The 17,835-nt window shown below is 39.7% G+C and overlaps 2 protein-coding genes across 2 annotated transcripts in view; one reads left to right on the top strand and one right to left on the bottom strand.

Moving 5' to 3' along the window:
* The window catches only part of IGSF6 (immunoglobulin superfamily member 6), a gene marked incomplete at its 3' end in the record, with an annotated part of 20,819 nt that extends 5,571 nt beyond the window's left edge, over nt 1-15,248 (bottom strand). The window contains exons 1-2 of the mRNA XM_073649080.1: nt 15,084-15,248; nt 2,711-3,049 (exon numbers count right to left, since the gene is read on the bottom strand). Of these exons, the coding sequence (XP_073505181.1) occupies nt 2,711-3,049; nt 15,084-15,147 (403 nt within the window). The remainder of the gene's footprint in view (nt 1-2,710; nt 3,050-15,083) is intronic.
* Nucleotides 1-17,474, top strand: part of METTL9 (methyltransferase 9, His-X-His N1(pi)-histidine) — a 38,412-nt gene extending 20,938 nt beyond the window's left edge. Inside the window, 1 exon segment of the mRNA XM_073647586.1 lies at nt 16,818-17,474. Coding sequence (XP_073503687.1) covers nt 16,818-17,020 — 203 coding nt within the window. The 3' untranslated portion in view covers nt 17,021-17,474.
* Nucleotides 17,475-17,835: the final 361 nt, after the last annotated feature.

Raw genomic sequence — 17,835 nt, 5'->3', positions numbered from 1 at the left:
GAAAACGGGACACTAAAGGTTAAAACTATATTAGAAAGTTATATATTTTACTACTTACAGCTGCTTTTATAATTGTTTTCCCTCTGTAGCCCAGTCCTGTAAGTCCATAGCTAGAGTGATTGCAGTGACTGTTAAGTAAAAGTCATGCTCAACTGAAAAGCATCTTATGATCTTTACATATTTCCCTTAAAGGAATTTTTTTTTGTCTCGTTTGATCTTCATTTCTCTCAGCTGTCAGCATTGTGTGCATTTCTCAATATTTGCACATAGTTGTAGTATATTATGGCCATTTTCGATCACACTTATTGTGCAACTCTGTGCATTCCTGTGACGCCACAAGACATCAGCTAGTTCCCTGCTAATACTACATGCAGTCATGGCCAAAAGTGTTGGCACCCTTGAGATTGTTCCAGAAAATAAAGTATTTCTCCCAGAAAATTATTACAATTATACATGTTTTGTTATACACCTGTTTATTTCCTTTGTGTGAATTGGAACAACACAAAAAAAACAGAGGAAAAAAAGGCAAACTGGACATAATTTCACACAACCCCAAAAATGAGCCGGACAAAATTGTGGGTAAACAACTTTTGTTTCAAGTATGTGATGCTCGTTCAAACTCACCTGTGGCAAGTAACAGGTGTGGACAATATGAAAATCACACCTGAAACCAGATAAAAAGGGGAGAAGTTGACTCAATCTTTGCATTGTGTGTCTGTGTGTGCCACACTAAGCATGGAGAACAGAAAGAGAAGAGAACTGTCTGAGGACTTGAGAACCAAAATTGTTGAGAAATATCCTCAACAGGTCTGACTACAAAGCTGTTGCTGGAATTATTTCTTGGGTTTATTACTTTTTATCATAAATTCTTATAGATAATTTTACCTGATATCAGCAGAGATTATAATCAAGGCTATATGTACTTTTCAGGATGGGTAATGTTCTTTGGTTGGCCCATGGTAAATTAGTTCTTCTTTGCGGCTACTGATGTCTATGACAATTCTTGCTGCTGCTACCAGAAAAGGCAATTTGGCTCCTGAATTGTTCTCTCTGGCTCCTAAAATCTACTTGACTTTGCCCCTCCAAGAACATTTTTTAGATTTCTTCATATCTGTGTTTAAAGTATAATCTCCTAATTCCATCATTTGTTAAGGTGCAGTAATGCTGGCTGATGATTGGGAACTCTGGTCTGTATAGACCACCAAACACCAAAAATGTTCATTTGTTGGATGAAATTATTTTTCACCTTGCTTAAAAATATTTTTTCTTGGCAGCACATTGTCCTGTGTAAACCTGATGTGTACACTTGAAATTAAGTAACTTTGTAATTAAACGTATCCAAGAAATCAGCTTCTTTCTCCTGGACTGATCTTTCACTCTCAAAATTATCAATTGTCGGATAAAATCAGTTTTCAGTGGACACAAATTTTCTCCTTGCGTAGATAGGAGATGAGAGTTGGTGCTCAGAATGTTTGGGAGAAGGAAGGAGGGGCTAGAGGCAGACACAGACATTCTAGGGAGGGGCTAGAGGCAGACACAGACATTCTAGGGAGGGGCTAGAGGCAGACACAGACATTCTAGGGAGGGGCTAGAGGCAGACACAGACATTCTAGGGAGGGGCTAGAGGCAGACGCAGACATTCTAGGGAGGGGCTAGAGGCAGACATTCTAGGGAGGGGCTAGAGGCAGACATTCTAGGGAGGGGCTAGAGGCAGACGCAGACATTCTAGGGAGGGGCTAGAGGCAGACGCAGACATTCTAGGGAGGGGCTAGAGGCAGACGCAGACATTCTACTGCAAGTTCCGTAGAACTTTTTGAGCACCAACTGTCATCTCCTATCTCAGTAATAGGAAAATCTGTAATCACTAAATACAATTTTTACAGATTTTATCCATGAATTGAGAGTGAAAGATTCGGTCCAGGAGGAGAAGATTTCTCTGATAACAAATATTATAAAATAGCTTCTTTTCATGTGTACTTTTGATCTATGAAATAGAAATGAAAACAACGGTTACTTATCAACCTTATAAGTGCAAAAAAAAAAAAAAACAGCACTTTTTGCAAAGAGTCTCAAAAATTGCGCAGAAATATTCGGTGTACATAAAATAATGCCAGTTAAAAAATCACTAGTCGCAAATGATGAATCAAGTGAAATCATCTGGAAACCCCAAACCCTTCTCACTATGACAAACATTAAAAAAATACTATAAAAAGAACGCAAATTATAAGAATTGGGCACAAGTGAAAAACAGGCTCACAAAAAAGTAGAAAAAAGGCGCAAATGCAATAATGAATCAAGCCCTTAGTCTTGCACCTGATAATCCAGAATATCAGTAAGGGTGCATTCAGACTAGCCAATCTGTGGATGTTAAACAACCTCCAATCGGGCTGCATAGAAGCCATGGTGGTTGTGTAACAGCCTGCATAGACAGGCCGACCGCGCTTCCGACACAGAACGATTTTTACAACAGTTTGGTGCGGGTAGGGTTTCATTGTTCTTGGCAGCACATTTCCTGGTTACATGTGCTGCCAAGAACGATGAAGATTAAAAGTAATTTCACCCGACGAACAAGCGTTTTGCTCGTTAGTTGGGTGATTGACGGCCTATTTAGGCATTCAGATTATCGTGAAGGAGTGTTTTATGGTAATGCACGTTCCCGATAATCGACCAGTGTAAACGCTCCCCAAGATCAGTAAATGTCTTGTCCTACCTCGTATTATTAGCGTTGTTCCTTGTCCTGCCATCTTTGAAGTGGACTTTGAAGATTTGGGAAATACTAAGCCACAAACATATATTCCGCTGTCCTCAGTGACTATTTGCTCAATTTTCAGCAGGCTGTTGTTCCCATCGGTATTCTCGACTTTGAATCGGTTTACATCATCTGGGTATAGTTTTTCATATGAAGAAGCAAGATATCGAACCCAGAAGATCGTCTCTTTGCCCGGACAGTTGCTGGCTGTATACTGGCATGATACATTGGCCGTTTTCTGCTCCATTAATACTTCAGAAAACGCCTTCTGCTTCACCTCCACCGCACAGCACCCGACACCTAGAGGACAAAGCGGCACAAACTTCAGTCTTATCGCTTTTCATTAGGGGTTATTTTATGTACTATCCTAAAACGACCATAAATCTGTAAATTTTTGGCAATCCTATGAGTAGCCAGTGTATTGTTGGGGTCAATATGGTTGTTTTCAGTGAATATGAATAGCGGTACCAGAGCGCCAATAACAGAGCAAAAATATTAAAAGGACTGATTTATTAATACACACACAACGCGTTTCGGTGGACACAGCCACCTTCATCAGGTGTGACAAGCAGCAAACAATTGATCCTTATATACATTTGACTAGGTATACAATTACTTAAAAGCTGCGGGGCCAGATACAGAGTAATACCTCTATATTAACCCCTTGAGTTCATATATGCTCAATAGAGTAAAAAGGATTGTTATAAAATAATGCCTAATGAAGCATATAGGGTTCTTATAAAAAGGATTCGCTGTAAAAAAAAAAAAAAACTTGTGAATCCTATAATCTTAATACTTCATAGGATATATTGTCATCTACCACCCTATATTTTAGATTATATAAAAAAATAATAATAATAATTTTTACATACAACATAAAACAATGCATAAATATAAAGTATAAAATTACAATCAGTTTCTATCATTGTAATTAGGAAAAGTAGACGAAGAAAGGAAAGAGAAAAAAAAGAGAAAAAAAAAAAAAATTCCCAAAAAAATCCCCCAAAAAAAATCCCCCCAAAAAAAAAAAAAATTCCAAAAAAAAAATTCCCCCCCAAAAAAAAAAAAAAAAATTTTTCTTTAAATTTTTTTTCCCCTTCTCTCTCTCCTCCCTCCTCCCCTCCCTCTCTCCTTTCCCCTCTTCCCTCCTTCTCTCTCTCCTCCCCTCTCCTCTTCCATATAAAAGATATATATAATAAATTTGCTAAAATATGAAAACAATTATTTAAAAAGTTGTCTTCTCTATATTAAGGTTCAAACCTTCAGGAGACAAGGTTCCCATTTTGAAAATCCAATAATTTTCACGTGTAATGAGACGATTTAGTCTATCAGGGTGTGTATCAACTATATGATCAATGATAGTTAGTTTTAGGTTATTAGGATTTTTTTGATGTTCTTTTAAGAAATGATTAGAAACGCTATGTAGGGGAAAGCCGTTTCTAATATTTTGGCGATGTTTATTTAATCTGGAGTGCATTTCCTGGATAGTGCGGCCAATGTATTGCAGGCCGCAGGTGCACTGGAGCAGATAGATCACATATGAGGACTGACATGTAAGTCTAAAGCGAATGGGATATATCTCTCCAGTGACCGCAGAGACGAATGTTTTGGCTCCGTTATCAATGGATTGACAGCATAAGCATTTAGGGACATTACATTTATAACATCCATTATTGCTAATAGGAGCTGAATGGTTCGGTCTTCTACCAATTGTTGTATTGCTAGGGGCTATATAGTTTCCTAGATTTTTACTCCTCCGATATATGACATGAGGAAATTCCGGTAAATGACCAGTTAATATTGGATCATTACTTAAAATGAACCAGTATTTTTTTAATAAACTGGATAACACTTGCGTAGGTTTACCATAAGTAGTAATCAGATTTAAACTGAAATCGTTGTTTGGCTCTTGGCTGGTATTCTTGGATTTGTTGATACACAGGTTCTGTGATAGGGATCTAGTTTTGGAGAAAGCATCCTCTAATAATTTCCGGGGGTATCCCTTAGCTCTAAAACGTTTTTGTAAAACCTTAGATTCCAGAAAAAAATCCGAATCATGTGTACAATTTTTTCTGACACGCCAATATTGACCATATGGAATATTTCTAATCCAGCTGGGTAGATGGCCACTGTCAAATTCAAGATAGCTATTTACATCCACTTCCTTAAAGTGGGTAGATGTGGATATTTTACCCGAATTGTCTATATTTATCTGAAGGTCAAGATATTGAATATTACTCTCAGATATGGTAGAGGTAAAGGAAAGACCCCAGTCGTTAGAGTTTAATTCATCAATAAATTTGGCAGCCTCCACAGTATTTCCCCTCCATATGATAAACAGATCATCTATAAAGCGGCGGTACATAACGATGGGTTTATCGACGCCGAGGGATTGCGCGATGTGGATAGACTCGAATGCCCCCATATATAGATTTGCATAACTGGGGGCAAACCTCGTCCCCATCGCGCAGCCCCTCAGCTGCCGATACATCACCCCCTCAAAAGAAAATACATTGTTCTCAATAATGAAAGTTATACCCCTCAATAAAAAGTTTTTTTGAGGATCTTGTAAGTTAGGGTCCTCATCTAGGAATATTTTAATTGCCTGTAAACCCAATACATGTGTGATATTGGAATAAAGAGAGCTTATATCGAGTGTAATAAGAAGACAGCCTGGAAGAGGGGGTAATTCTCTCAACAGTCTAATTAAATGTGTAGAATCCTTTAAATGAGAATCTAGGGATAAAACGTACTTCTGTAAAAAAAGATCAATATAGTGGGATAAGTTGGATGTGATAGAATTAATACCAGAAATAATAGGACGTCCAGGGGGATTAAATTTATCTTTATGAATTTTGGGTAAAAAATAAAAATAAGGGACTTTGAATTTTTTAATGTCTAAAAAGGATTTTTCTTTTTTATTGAGGAAGCCAGCTGTAGAGGCCCCTGCTACAAGTCCTTTGTACTCCAAAAAAATGGTTACAGATGGGTCTGCTTCTAATTTCACGTAGTAGTTTGAGTCGTCTAAGATTCTGAGGCCCTCCTTGATGTACCAGCCCCTGTTCATTATCACAGTCCCCCCTCCCTTATCTGCTCTCGTTATAATTATTTCTTTATTATCCTGAAGGGTTTTTAATGCACATTTCTCCTGGTAGCTCAAGTTGTTCACTTTTTTTGAAATTGGGGGGAATGTCCTAAGGTCCCTCAAAATTAATTGTTGGAAAGTTTCAAGGTGTGAACCTTTGTGATGTAATGGATAGAAATTATTTTTCCCCTTCACATTTACATGAGTGAAAGGGTCCAGTAATGGGGGGCCTGGTATATTAGATTCTTGAATGGAGGGGGATACTGTTGAGCATGAACTAATAGGATGTGATTTTCTCTTATCTTCCAATAGAAAATGCCTTTTTAGTGTCAATTTCCTTATAAATTCATTTAAATCACAGAACAAAGTGAAATTATTAAATGGGACAGCTGGACAGAAAGATAATCCTCGACCTAACAAGGATTGTTCAGCTTCAGATAGCACATAGCTAGAAATATTAAAAATACCCCCACAACCATAGGGGTTTCTATCTGCAGGGAATTTGTATTCTGGTTCATTGGCAAGATTTCATTTTCTTTATATTTGGATTGTGTCTCAATTTCGGCATTTGGACTATTTTTGTTGTTGAGGCCTCGGGTTTTTCCACTCCCTCTACATCCCCTAAATTTCTTTTTCGTTTTGGACAACGTCCGGGGACCACGTGAAAAAAATGTGTAATTTTCGTTTTATTAGTTTGAGATGCAACTGCATTCTGTGTTTGAGGATTTATCAAGATACTATTCTCATTCAAAATCGGAGATAATTCCAAGGATGTCATTCTGTTTATAGGGGGTTTTATGTGGTTTATACCACTTGTTTTATCAGAGGGTCTCCCTTGATTAAAAATATTCAGTGTATCCGCTAACGGGATCTGTCCAGATAACTCCCCAGCAATAGTAATCTGTATTGCACTAGAAAGCTCTGAGATATTAGATCCACTATGGGATATCTCCTGTGTGTTAATATGTAATGTGAAGTTCAGTTCATCAATATCTGCTACTTGTGTGGAAATAGTAGACGGATTAGCAATAAATTCTACATCTGCTGCTTGTGTAGATAAAATAGGTGGATCAGTAATCAGTATGGAGGGAGGAGTAATTTCCATACACATTCCCTCTATTATAAGGTCATTATTTTTTTCCAAATTAGAATTAAATGCAGTATTTTTCTTGTAATTATTGTTAATGGATAACTTCTTTTTATGAGTCTCATATATTGTTTGTTGTTTTTTATTCATAGAAAACTGTTTTTGAAAACTATTCACTTGTTTTGTATGGTTATCAGTATCATTGCTTAGAATAGGGGATGATGGATTATCCCTAGTTGTTCTCTGCATAGAGATGATGGGAACAGGTGAAATTTGAAGTGGTGATTGGATTTTTTCTTTTTTAGAGTCTTTTATATCTCTTTCATATTTTTTTGCTTTTTTATTTATTAAATCATTTTCAAACTTAGCCAGTCTTAGTTTTACCTCATTATCTGTGGCAAAATATTCCGTAGATGAAGAAAAGAACTCCAAATCCCCTTTAATTTTAGCTATTGTTTCTAAAGCATACATAGCCAGAGTATTCCTTTTATCAATCAACAATCTGATCAGTGTTGTTGAGCAATCAGAAATACACCTGTCCCATCTTTCAGTAAAAACAATATCCTGAGGAAAGGATGAATTGAGATTCATTCTCAATCCCTTAGGTATTATGTTATCCTTAATGTAATGTTCTAAAAACATCGTGTCTACGTGATTAGTTATTTCTATTTTGCTATTATTTTCTAAGTTCAAAAACAGTCCACGTAACCTTTTTTGATCTATATCATTCAGCATAGTTGGATTATTATATATGCATCTGTCGCCATCTTTAAAGTCTTTACTAAGGGCTGTATTGATCAGAGATAATCTAAATTTCTCTCTATTGGTCACATAAAAGTCCATAATGATCCAGCAATTTAGATTTTAAAGTCTTAAACACAGTTCTTATCTGTTGATGATTCTGCAAGGTTTTTCCGTCTCTCGATGTGTAGAACAATCTGAGTCGCCCAATTTGCAGCTCCTGGTCTTGAGGCTAAGCCCCCAGCAATAGCAGACTCAATATGTAAAGAGAGGAGAGAACAAGGCGCAATGGGTGACTCAGTATTGCAATTTGTAGAGGGGTGTGGGGATGGCTACTAACCTTATGAAGTTGTGCACCTCTGCACAACCCCAGTGTAAAGCTCCACAAGCTCCGCTCTGTTGGTGGCTGTCATCTATTTCCAGCGGCGTTCACAGATCCTGATCTCTTGGTGGTATATCACGTGGTCAGGTTAGTAGCATGTAATGCCGAGATAGACGCCCAGCTTCACCAACACCCCCGGCAGCGTTCCGGAGGGGTTAAGGCAGCGCAGCTTGGAAAACCAGGGTAGTAATTTTAATTAAATTGCTCCCACAGGTGAAAAAACAATAGATTAAAGGCAGCTCTACCGCACCCCAACAGGGGGAAAAGGACAATCAGTGAATATGAATAGCGGTACCAGAGCTCCAATAACAGAGCAAAAATATTAAAAGGACTGATTTATTAATATACACAACGCGTTTCGGTGGACACAGCCACCTTCATCAGGTGTGACAAGCAGCAAACAATTGATCCTTATATACATTTGACTAGGTATACAATTACTTAAAAGCTGCGGGGCCAGATACAGAGTAAGAAACTGATTGTAATTTTATACTTTATATTTATGCATTGTTTTATGTTGTATGTAAAAATTATTATTATTATTTTTTTATATAATCTAAAATATAGGGTGGTAGATGACAATATATCCTATGAAGTATTAAGATTATAGGATTCACAAGTTTTTTGTTTTTTTTTACAGCGAATCCTTTTTATAAGAACCCTATATGCTTCATTAGGCATTATTTTATAACAATCCTTTTTACTCTATTGAGCATATATGAACTCAAGGGGTTAATATAGAGGTATTACTCTGTATCTGGCCCCGCAGCTTTTAAGTAATTGTATACCTAGTCAAATGTATATAAGGATCAATTGTTTGCTGCTTGTCACACCTGATGAAGGTGGCTGTGTCCACCGAAACGCGTTGTGTGTATTAATAAATCAGTCCTTTTAATATTTTTGCCCTGTTATTGGCGCTCTGGTACCGCTATTCATATTCACTGATTGTCCTTTTCCCCCTGTTGGGGTGCGGTAGAGCTGCCTTTAACCTATTGTTTTTTCACCTGTGGGAGCAATTTAATTAAAATTACTACCCTGGTTTTCCAAGCTGCGCTGCCTTAACCCCTCCGGAGCGCTGCCTGGGGTGTTGGTGAAGCTGGGCGTCTATCTCGGCATTACATGCTACTAACCTGACCACGTGATATACCACCAAGAGATCAGGATCTGTGAACGCCGCTGGAAATAGATGACAGCCACCAACAGAGCGGAGCTTGTGGAGCTTTACACTGGGGTTGTGCAGATGTGCACAACTTCATAAGGTTAGTAGCCATCCCCACACCCCTCTACAAATTGCAATACTGAGTCACCCATTGCGCCTTGTTCTCTCCTCTCTTTACAATATGGTTGTTTTCGACTGATCAGAAGGTGAGGTCTTGGTCGTCGGCTATTACTGTTACAATGGTGGTGAGTTTCCAAGTAGATGTTAGGGAATTGCTCCATTGGCAGCTCCTGCATGCGCCTGTGTTGGGTCAGCAGATGTGATTTCACACCACAAGTTTTACTCATTCTGGTAATTTCCCAAGCACCTCAGCAATACGGCATTATGACAGCATTGTATTTTTATAGCGACCGCTCAGACATTACTGCTTATTCCTATGTAAAATAATGGCATATGCTCTAGAAATACTTCCTCTGTTGGCAATCGGCCCTCATTTATGCTTCCTATAAATATATAATGCTGACCTAAATCAGCCCCAATACTCTTTCCTCAGGCCTCCTCTTACACATATGCTGTACATTTAGCCCTTATACAGCAGTAGCCACAAGACTACTAAATATAGTTCTTGTTTTATGCCCAAACTAACAAAATTCCTGTCTCGTAACCAGGCCCTTGTAAAATACTCGCCTCTTACAGTTGTAGTCAACATGTCTCTTGGTAGCATAGTCACTTCTACACCTGGTGCTCTTCTCACGGAATATTTCCAAAATCCAGGTCTGGAGGAACTTTGAGGACAGAAGAACTGGGCCTCGGGATGTACTCAAATTTTGTTGAGTATTTTTTTGAGCAGATCTTCTTGAAGAGGACCTTTCACCAGGTCAAAAATGGTCAGTTTTTTCTCTTCTTTTATTCCCGCTGTTCCACTGGGCTTTCCAGTTTTTGTTTTCTTAAATCCGCCATGGTGTTCCAGAGATTTGGGATTTTTTATTCAATGTTAATTTTGTATGGACTTTACTAGGGGGCGTGACTCACAGGGCAGACGAAAGACCCGCCCCAGAGGATCCTGTGAGCCACCCCACTAGAAAAAGACTATAAAATTCAGCACTAAATAAAAAGCCACATATCTCTGGATCCGTATGGCTTTTTAAAAAAAATATATTCAGTGAAGGAAATAATTATTTGCTCCCTTGCTGTTTTTGTAAGTTTGCCCACTGACAAAGACATGAACAGTCTGTAATTTTTAGGGTAGGTTAATTTTAGCATTGAGAGATAGAATATCCCAAAAAAATGAAGAAAATCACATTGTATAAATTAGATACATTTATTTGCATTTTGCAGTGAGAAATAAGTATTTGAGTCCTCTGACAAACACTTAAAGGAGTTGTCCAATACTGCTGAAAATAGCCCAATGTATTTCTATGATGAATAGAAGCTTCTTTGTAATTACCTTCCTCTGCTGTTTCTGCCTGTGAGTGGCGCTATCACTGGCCGCTCACAGGCATCTTGTGACCCCCGGCTGCGGCCTTCTCTCCTCTTCTGCTTTCCATGGTGGATGCAGGGCTGTGGGCAGGCATACCCCGCGCCTCACACCCGGCATCCACTGCGCGCTCTCCCACTCCCCATTCATTGGGAAAGCGCACGGTGGATGTTGGGTGTGATGCGCGGGGGGACCCCCAGCGCTAAGGCACACCTCACTTGACGTGACGTCGGCGCAGGGTCACATGCTGCCTGTGAGCAGCCAGCGATAGCACCGCTCACAGGCAGAAACAGCTGCGGAAGGTAATTACAAAGTTACTTCTATTCATCATAAAAATACATTAGGCTGTTTTCAATAGTAGTGGACAACCCCTTTAATACTTGGTGGCAAAACCCTTGTTGGCAAGCACAGCAGTCAGCAGCTGTCAGACGTTTTTTGTAGTTGATGATGAGGTTTGTGCACATGTCCGGAGGAATTTTGGTCCACTCCTCATGTCTAAATCGTTCAGATTTTGAGGCTGTTGCTTGGCAACTCAGAGCTTCAACTCCCTCCATAAGTTTTCTATGGGATTAAGGTCTGGAGACTGGCTAGGCCACTCCATGACCTTAATGTGCTTCTTTTTGAGCCACTCTTTTGTTGCCTTGGCTGTATGTTTTGGGTCATTGTCTTGCTGGAAGACGCAGCCTTTAATGTCCTGGCGGAAGGAAGGAGGTTGTCATTCAGGATTTTACGGTACATGGCTCCATCCATTCTCCCATTGATGCGGTGAAGTAGTCCTGTGCCCTTAGCAGAGAAACACCCCCAAAACATAATGTTTCCACCTCCATGCTTGACAGTGGGGATGGTGTTCTTTGGGTCATAGGCAGCATTTCTCTTCCTCCAAACACAGCGAGTTGAGTTAATGCCAAAGAGCTCAATTTTTGTCTCATCTGCCCACAGGACCTTCTCCCAATAACTCACAGAATCATCCAGGTGTTCATTGACAAACTTCAGACGGGCCTGCACATGTGCCTTCTTGAGCAGGGGGATCTTGCGCGCACTGCAGGATTTTAAACCTTTAAGGCATAATGTATTACCAATGGTTTTCTTGGTGACTGTGGTCCCAGCTGCCTTGAGATAATTAACAAGTTCCCCCCCGTGTAGTTTTAGGCTGATCTCTCACCTTCCTCATGATAAAGGATACCCCACGAGGTAAGATTTTGCATAGTGCCCAAGATCAATGTCGATTGACAGTCATTTTGCATTACTTCCATTTTCTTACTATTGCACCAACACTTGTGTCCTTCTCACCCAGCGTCTTACTTATGGTTTTGTCACCCATTCCAGCTTTGTGCAGGTCTATGATCCTGTCCCTGAGATCCTTAGAAAGCTCTTTGGTCTTGCCCATGTTGTAGAGGTTAGAGTCTGACTGATTGAGTCTGTGGACAGGAGTCTTTTATACAGGTGACTATGTAAGACAGCTGTCTTTAATGCAGGTAACGAGTTGATTAGGAGTGTCTAACTGGTTTGTAGGAGCCAGAACTAATAATGGTTTGTAGGGGATCAAATACTTATTTCTCACTGGAAAATGCAAATACATTTATCTAATTTATACAATGTGATTTTCTTAATTTTTTTGGGGGATATTCTATCTCTCAATGTTAAAATTAACCTACCCTTAAAATTATAGACTGTTCATGTCTTTGTCAGTGGGCAAACTTACAAAAACAGCAAGGGATCAAATACTTATTTCCTTCACTGTATATTTAAAACTCGGAGGGAGTAAAATAAAAGCAAAAGCTGGCCATTTTTTACCTTATTGACTGCTTCAAAGATACTTGAAATATTCTTCCTTTTCATTGCAATCATAATCCATTTTGCTGTTCATATGTTCAGTTTTTTTTTCTTAGTTAAACCTTTTCAGGTTTTGAATCCTTTTTTAATCTGTTCTAAACTTGACACATCAAGTCAAAAATTATGCAAAAAAATCCACTTTAGAAAAGAGTGCTTTGAAAACTCTCACAAAAGACAGTTAAAATAAAAACTGCTTTAAAACGCCCCCAAGAAAGTGCATTTCCCGATGCTTTTTTTGCTTGAAAAACTGGTCTGTTTTGAACACCTCAATAAACTTGGTCTGAACACAGCCCAATAGTCCTGTGGAGTTGGGGACACTTGGGGTGTCGCACATGTAGCAGGGCAGTAGCCGTGGACGAAGTACTTGTCTTTTGCACTCCGGTACGTTACATGAAGGTGGGGTCCTGGCTGGGCTACGCTCTTGCAAGTCTTGTGTTACCGTTGACTTGGGTTGGCCAGGACCAGATGTTGAGGACTTCAATGAGGGAGACCACCAATCAAAACTAAACTTTTTACGTAACGATAACTTTATTACTGGAATTATGTAGCGGGTACACAACTTTATGAAAGTTTCCTTCACAATATGGAGCATTTGTCTCAATTCCTTACTCGTTTGTTCTCTATCTCCACTGTTTCACTTTCCTTCACCACAACCCAGCTCCATACTACAGTCTAGTTAGCAAAAGTCCTATTCTCAACCCACGGTTCAGCGACTTCATTTCCCTCAAGGGAACTAAGTTGCCAGTATGGCCAGTACTTCACTTCTCTGTTACTGACGCCTTGAATCTCCTGTCTGCGGCACTCTCTTCGTCTCACATACTTTGTCCCATCTTGGCTCGTTACCTCTCTGAGTTGTAAACGCCGGGCTGTACTGCTAGGTGTCCTGTCACAGGACCAGTCTCCGGTTGACCACACTATCCTTCTGTCAGTTTTTTTGTTCTCTTTACTCCGGTTCACGCTAGCCACTGTCTTAGTCTCCTCTTACTTCGGGACACCCACATCATGCGGCACTGCTCACTGTCCAGACCTTAGGTCTGCTTCTGTTGCACACTGGGCCTTATCTGACGTCCTGACAGGAAGCTGTCTCTGTCCCTTCACCTTAACCCTTCCTACTCTGGGCTAATCCCAAATATTAACGCCAACTGTCGGGCAGAACACAATACTAACCCTATTAACGCATCACAGTTCACATTATACAATGCAGCAATACACTTGCTCAAAAAGGAGGAACGTTGGCTGTATGTCCATCTTACACACACTGTAGGTTACACCAAGTGTAGTCACAATAAGAAATATAGAAGTAAGCTCCGAAAGACTGATCCACACACATTTTATCCTATAACATGGACACTGCTTCCCATTGTTTCTATATGAGAGACACATCAGTATTGACGCCACAGTTTTTTAGCTCCTCGACTTTCCATCTAAAACCAAAAATAACCTCTAGTATAATTTCTGTTCCCCATCAATGAGGAAGAACCTCAGATCTTGCTTTGCACTTTTCAGAAACAAGAAGAGTCTCTAAAAATCCTCCTTTAGAGATTACTTCTAAGACACTGGAAAGCTGATTTGGGCTCTACCTATAATACAATGGGAACAGTAGTTCTTAAAATTGCAGAAATGGAGAAATGATTGAAACCTTTCAGTGGGTTAGATCTGTGGTCTCCGACCTGTGGCTCCCCAGCTGTTGTGAAACTCTTAAAGGGATATTGTACATGTAGACAGCGTGGTATAGAGGAGAAAGCTACATAGGCTTGTGGGAAAGGAGTCAGGATAACTTTTATTTTAGTCATTGTAATCCCTGGTGTTTGTGTCTACAAGTCCTACTAGTGACTGACAGTTATCTTTGCATGTGATGTCATACAGAGAAGACTGTCTATCACTGATTAGGACCGCCTACTGGACTCCTACTCATAAAAAAAACAGGGATTTCGACGAATAAAATTCAAGTTTTACTTAAACTTTGCCCAAAAAATGTCCGCTCTCCGTGCTCTATAACATCCTGCCTGCAGATTAGATACCATTTTCAGCATGACAGGTTCCCTTTAACTCCCAGCGATCCATGACCGCCATGGTTGTCAGGATATGCTCTGCTTTAGGTATAATAAAGCAAAAAAAAATTTTTTTTCTGGGTTTGAAAACAAACAGTCTCCTAGACCCTAAAGCATTATTTTTATTTCGGGGCCCTATCTGATGAGGGGCCTCTACCCTGCACCTAATGTAGCATTGCCCCAGTCAGTAGATCAATCTAAACACATCTATCCTACGACAAGAAGGTTAGTGATCTCCAACTGGTGTAAAACTACAAGTCCCAGGCATGCTTGTAGTTTGGCCATAGTTGGAGAACCACCAGTTGTTGAGTCCATTGCTGTAGATTGAGATGGGACGATCATAAGAATAATGACAGATCCTATTAGCATTGCTCCCTTCTGAAGCTTTACATCACGCTGATCTTACAGCCCCTGCTCTCTCCTACATTTACCTAGAATAGTGAATTGCACAGACAGGATACTTCACACTGGTACTGAATCAGATCTGTCATATATGATTGTAGTATTTATGGCACTTACCAGAGTAACAATATGTAAGGATGAACTGGAGAAAAATGCATCCTGACAAGTTGCTTCTGTCCATTTCTCGTCTCAGTAAATCACTTATAAAAGGGGAACTGAGCCTTGATGGCTGTCCTCGTCTAAGACCTCCTGTAGCTGTTGGGTCACTTCCTTCTTTTGTTTCTTGATGTCCTTCCCTACTGCCTTTATTCCCACACCGGACTGTAGCGTTTTTGGGCTTTTCACGAAGCACCAAAAAAAATGCGCAAAGTAAAAAAAAAAAAAAAGAATACCCCCAGCAATTCCTCCATCATTTGTCTTGATTTCTTTTTGATTCTATTTTGACTCATGTTATAATTAAAACTAAAAATATATGAAGAAATCTTCTCTGTGTGACTCCGTAGCTCAGCCACGTCCCCTCCTTCTCCTCATTGTCTTCTGTGTGGAGATGAGACAACTGACTGCAGCAGGAATCTCTCCCCACTGCTTTTTCAGCTGTTGTACAAAAGATAGCAAAGGCTGGTTACATACTACACCTGTGGAAATTGTCGGACGCATGCCTCCTATAATGCGAGGGGGAAAAAAAACCAAAACATTGTGTACATTAACCCTGTAATGCCCCATTGATGGATATATCCATCATGGCGTGTGCCAATGACTTTGGAGCAAGCTCATAAGCACAGCCTGCTCCACAGAGGGCAGATGCCGGCTGTGTTATGTAGCCGACATTTGCCTCTAATAGCACACTCACCGATCATATCTGTTAACCACTGAAATGCTGCTATCAAAAATGTAACGAGTGTTGGAAAATGAACAAAAAACGTATAGTGGGTACCACAATTCATATATGCTAAATGTGTTGGAAAATGGCGACTCAGGCAAAAAAATTTTTTTTTTGCAATTTATTGAATTTTTTTGTTTCTTTTTTTTCGCAATTTTATTTCACTTGGAATACTTTTCCCATTTTCCAATACACTGTTTGATAAAATAGATGGTGTTATTCAAAAGTATAACTAGTCCCATGAAAAACAAGGCTCTAATATGGCTTTTTAAGTGAGGAAATACAATGGTTACGGCTCTTGGAAGGAGGGGAGGTAAAAATTGAAAGAGCATAGATGAAAAATCTCTTGGTCCTTAAAGAGAACCTGTCAGCAGGATTTTGCCAAGTAAACTATAGGCACCGTCATGTTGGCGCTGTTACATTGATTAAAATGATACCTGCGGTGAAGAAATCCGTTTTATGGTTCTTGTGTAATCTTTGTGTGACGTTTATGCTTGTGCTTTGGGGAGGACCTGTGGGCAGGTCTTTTCTTTGTGCTCTAGGCCAGAGAAAACAAGAAAAGACCTGCCCACAGGTCCTCCCCAAAGCACGAGCATATCATTAACTGGAAACTTCACACAAAGATTACACAAGAACCACAAAACCGATTTCTTCACCGCAGGTATCATTTTAATCAGTGTAACAGCGCCAACGTGACACTGCCTGTAGTTTAATTAGCAAAATCCTGCTGACAGGTTCTCTTTAAGACTTTAAAGGTGTATTCTCAAGTTTGAAAGTTATTTCCTTATCTGTGATCGGTGGGATTCTAGCGGTTGGACCCCCAATAATCAGGAAGTTGGATAGACTCCTGAGTTATTGTTCATAATGACCAAGATTCGCTTTTGGTAGTTTTATAAGTCAGAAACTCTAATACATGGGCGCAGATTTCTCATGCTCCAGGCACCAATCTTTACCATTATATATACTTGTAGGAGGCAAATGGGAGAAGCCATCGGAAATCATGGACGTAACCGGAAGCGTATGGGAGGAACAAGTGAACAGCCTGGCGGCCGTCTTCCAGGAAGCAGGGTTTGTTGTTGAGGCGTTCACCAGACTCCCCTATTTATGTGAAGGCGATATGTACAATGACTATTACGTTTTGGACGATGCCGTCTTCGTTCTCCGGCCGATGTAGGAAATTCAGTGTCCTTATCCCATGTGGACCAGAAGAAAAGATTGCCCAAGGCAAATCAAAAAAAACCCTCAAGGCCAAAATCTAATTGTATCTCCTCCGGGGCCGTGTTTATATGACGTGTATATATATAACTATACATGTGAGTGTCTGTGTTTGTACATGTACAGAATCTCCGATAGGAATCTTTTTTTAATTGACTCAACTGTGCTACCTTTTTCCAGCAAAAGTGAACATATTTTTATGTGACAGAACAACCGTTCGCTGCATCAATAAAATGTTGTTTTACGTTGTTTCTTGTGAGAAAAATCAATGTCTTATACGAAAAAAAAAAAAAAACAACTCTCGCAATAAAACATATAACGGGATATGTCAGACTCTTCCACGTGAGAAAACTGTATGATCGACAAGCCAAAAGCACATGTTTTTTAATCATGTCAATAAAACGTCCAAAGACTGTTGTGTGTGCGGATCTCTTATTTTCATCGTTTGAAACAGACCGGGGCTAAATATACCCAGATGTCCGTGCCCAGTTACACCAATATTGGGAGAATTTCTTTTGGGCTGATCATTTACAAACAATACTAGTGCTGGAAAAGTGTTGGCTTGTCTAATTCCTGAAAGGGAGTCTGTCACAAGGTTTTTGTTTCCCACCTGATAGTAGCATGATGTAGAGACGGAGACCCTGATTCCAGTGATGTATCACTTACTGGGCTGCTTGCTGTAGTTATGACAAAATCACAGTTTAATCTGCTGCAGATCTACCAGTTCTCTGAATGCTGAGCTCTGTCTAACTCCGCCCACATCACTAATTGTAA

The sequence above is a fragment of the Phyllobates terribilis genome, unplaced genomic scaffold (genome assembly GCF_046119375.1).
Source record: "Phyllobates terribilis strain yellow unplaced genomic scaffold, ASM4611937v1 Scaffold_9__5_contigs__length_417890890, whole genome shotgun sequence".
Classification (NCBI taxonomy): domain Eukaryota; kingdom Metazoa; phylum Chordata; class Amphibia; order Anura; family Dendrobatidae; genus Phyllobates; species Phyllobates terribilis.
Note: the sequence above shows the minus strand (reverse complement) of the source record. Positions and strands in the feature narration are given on the sequence as shown.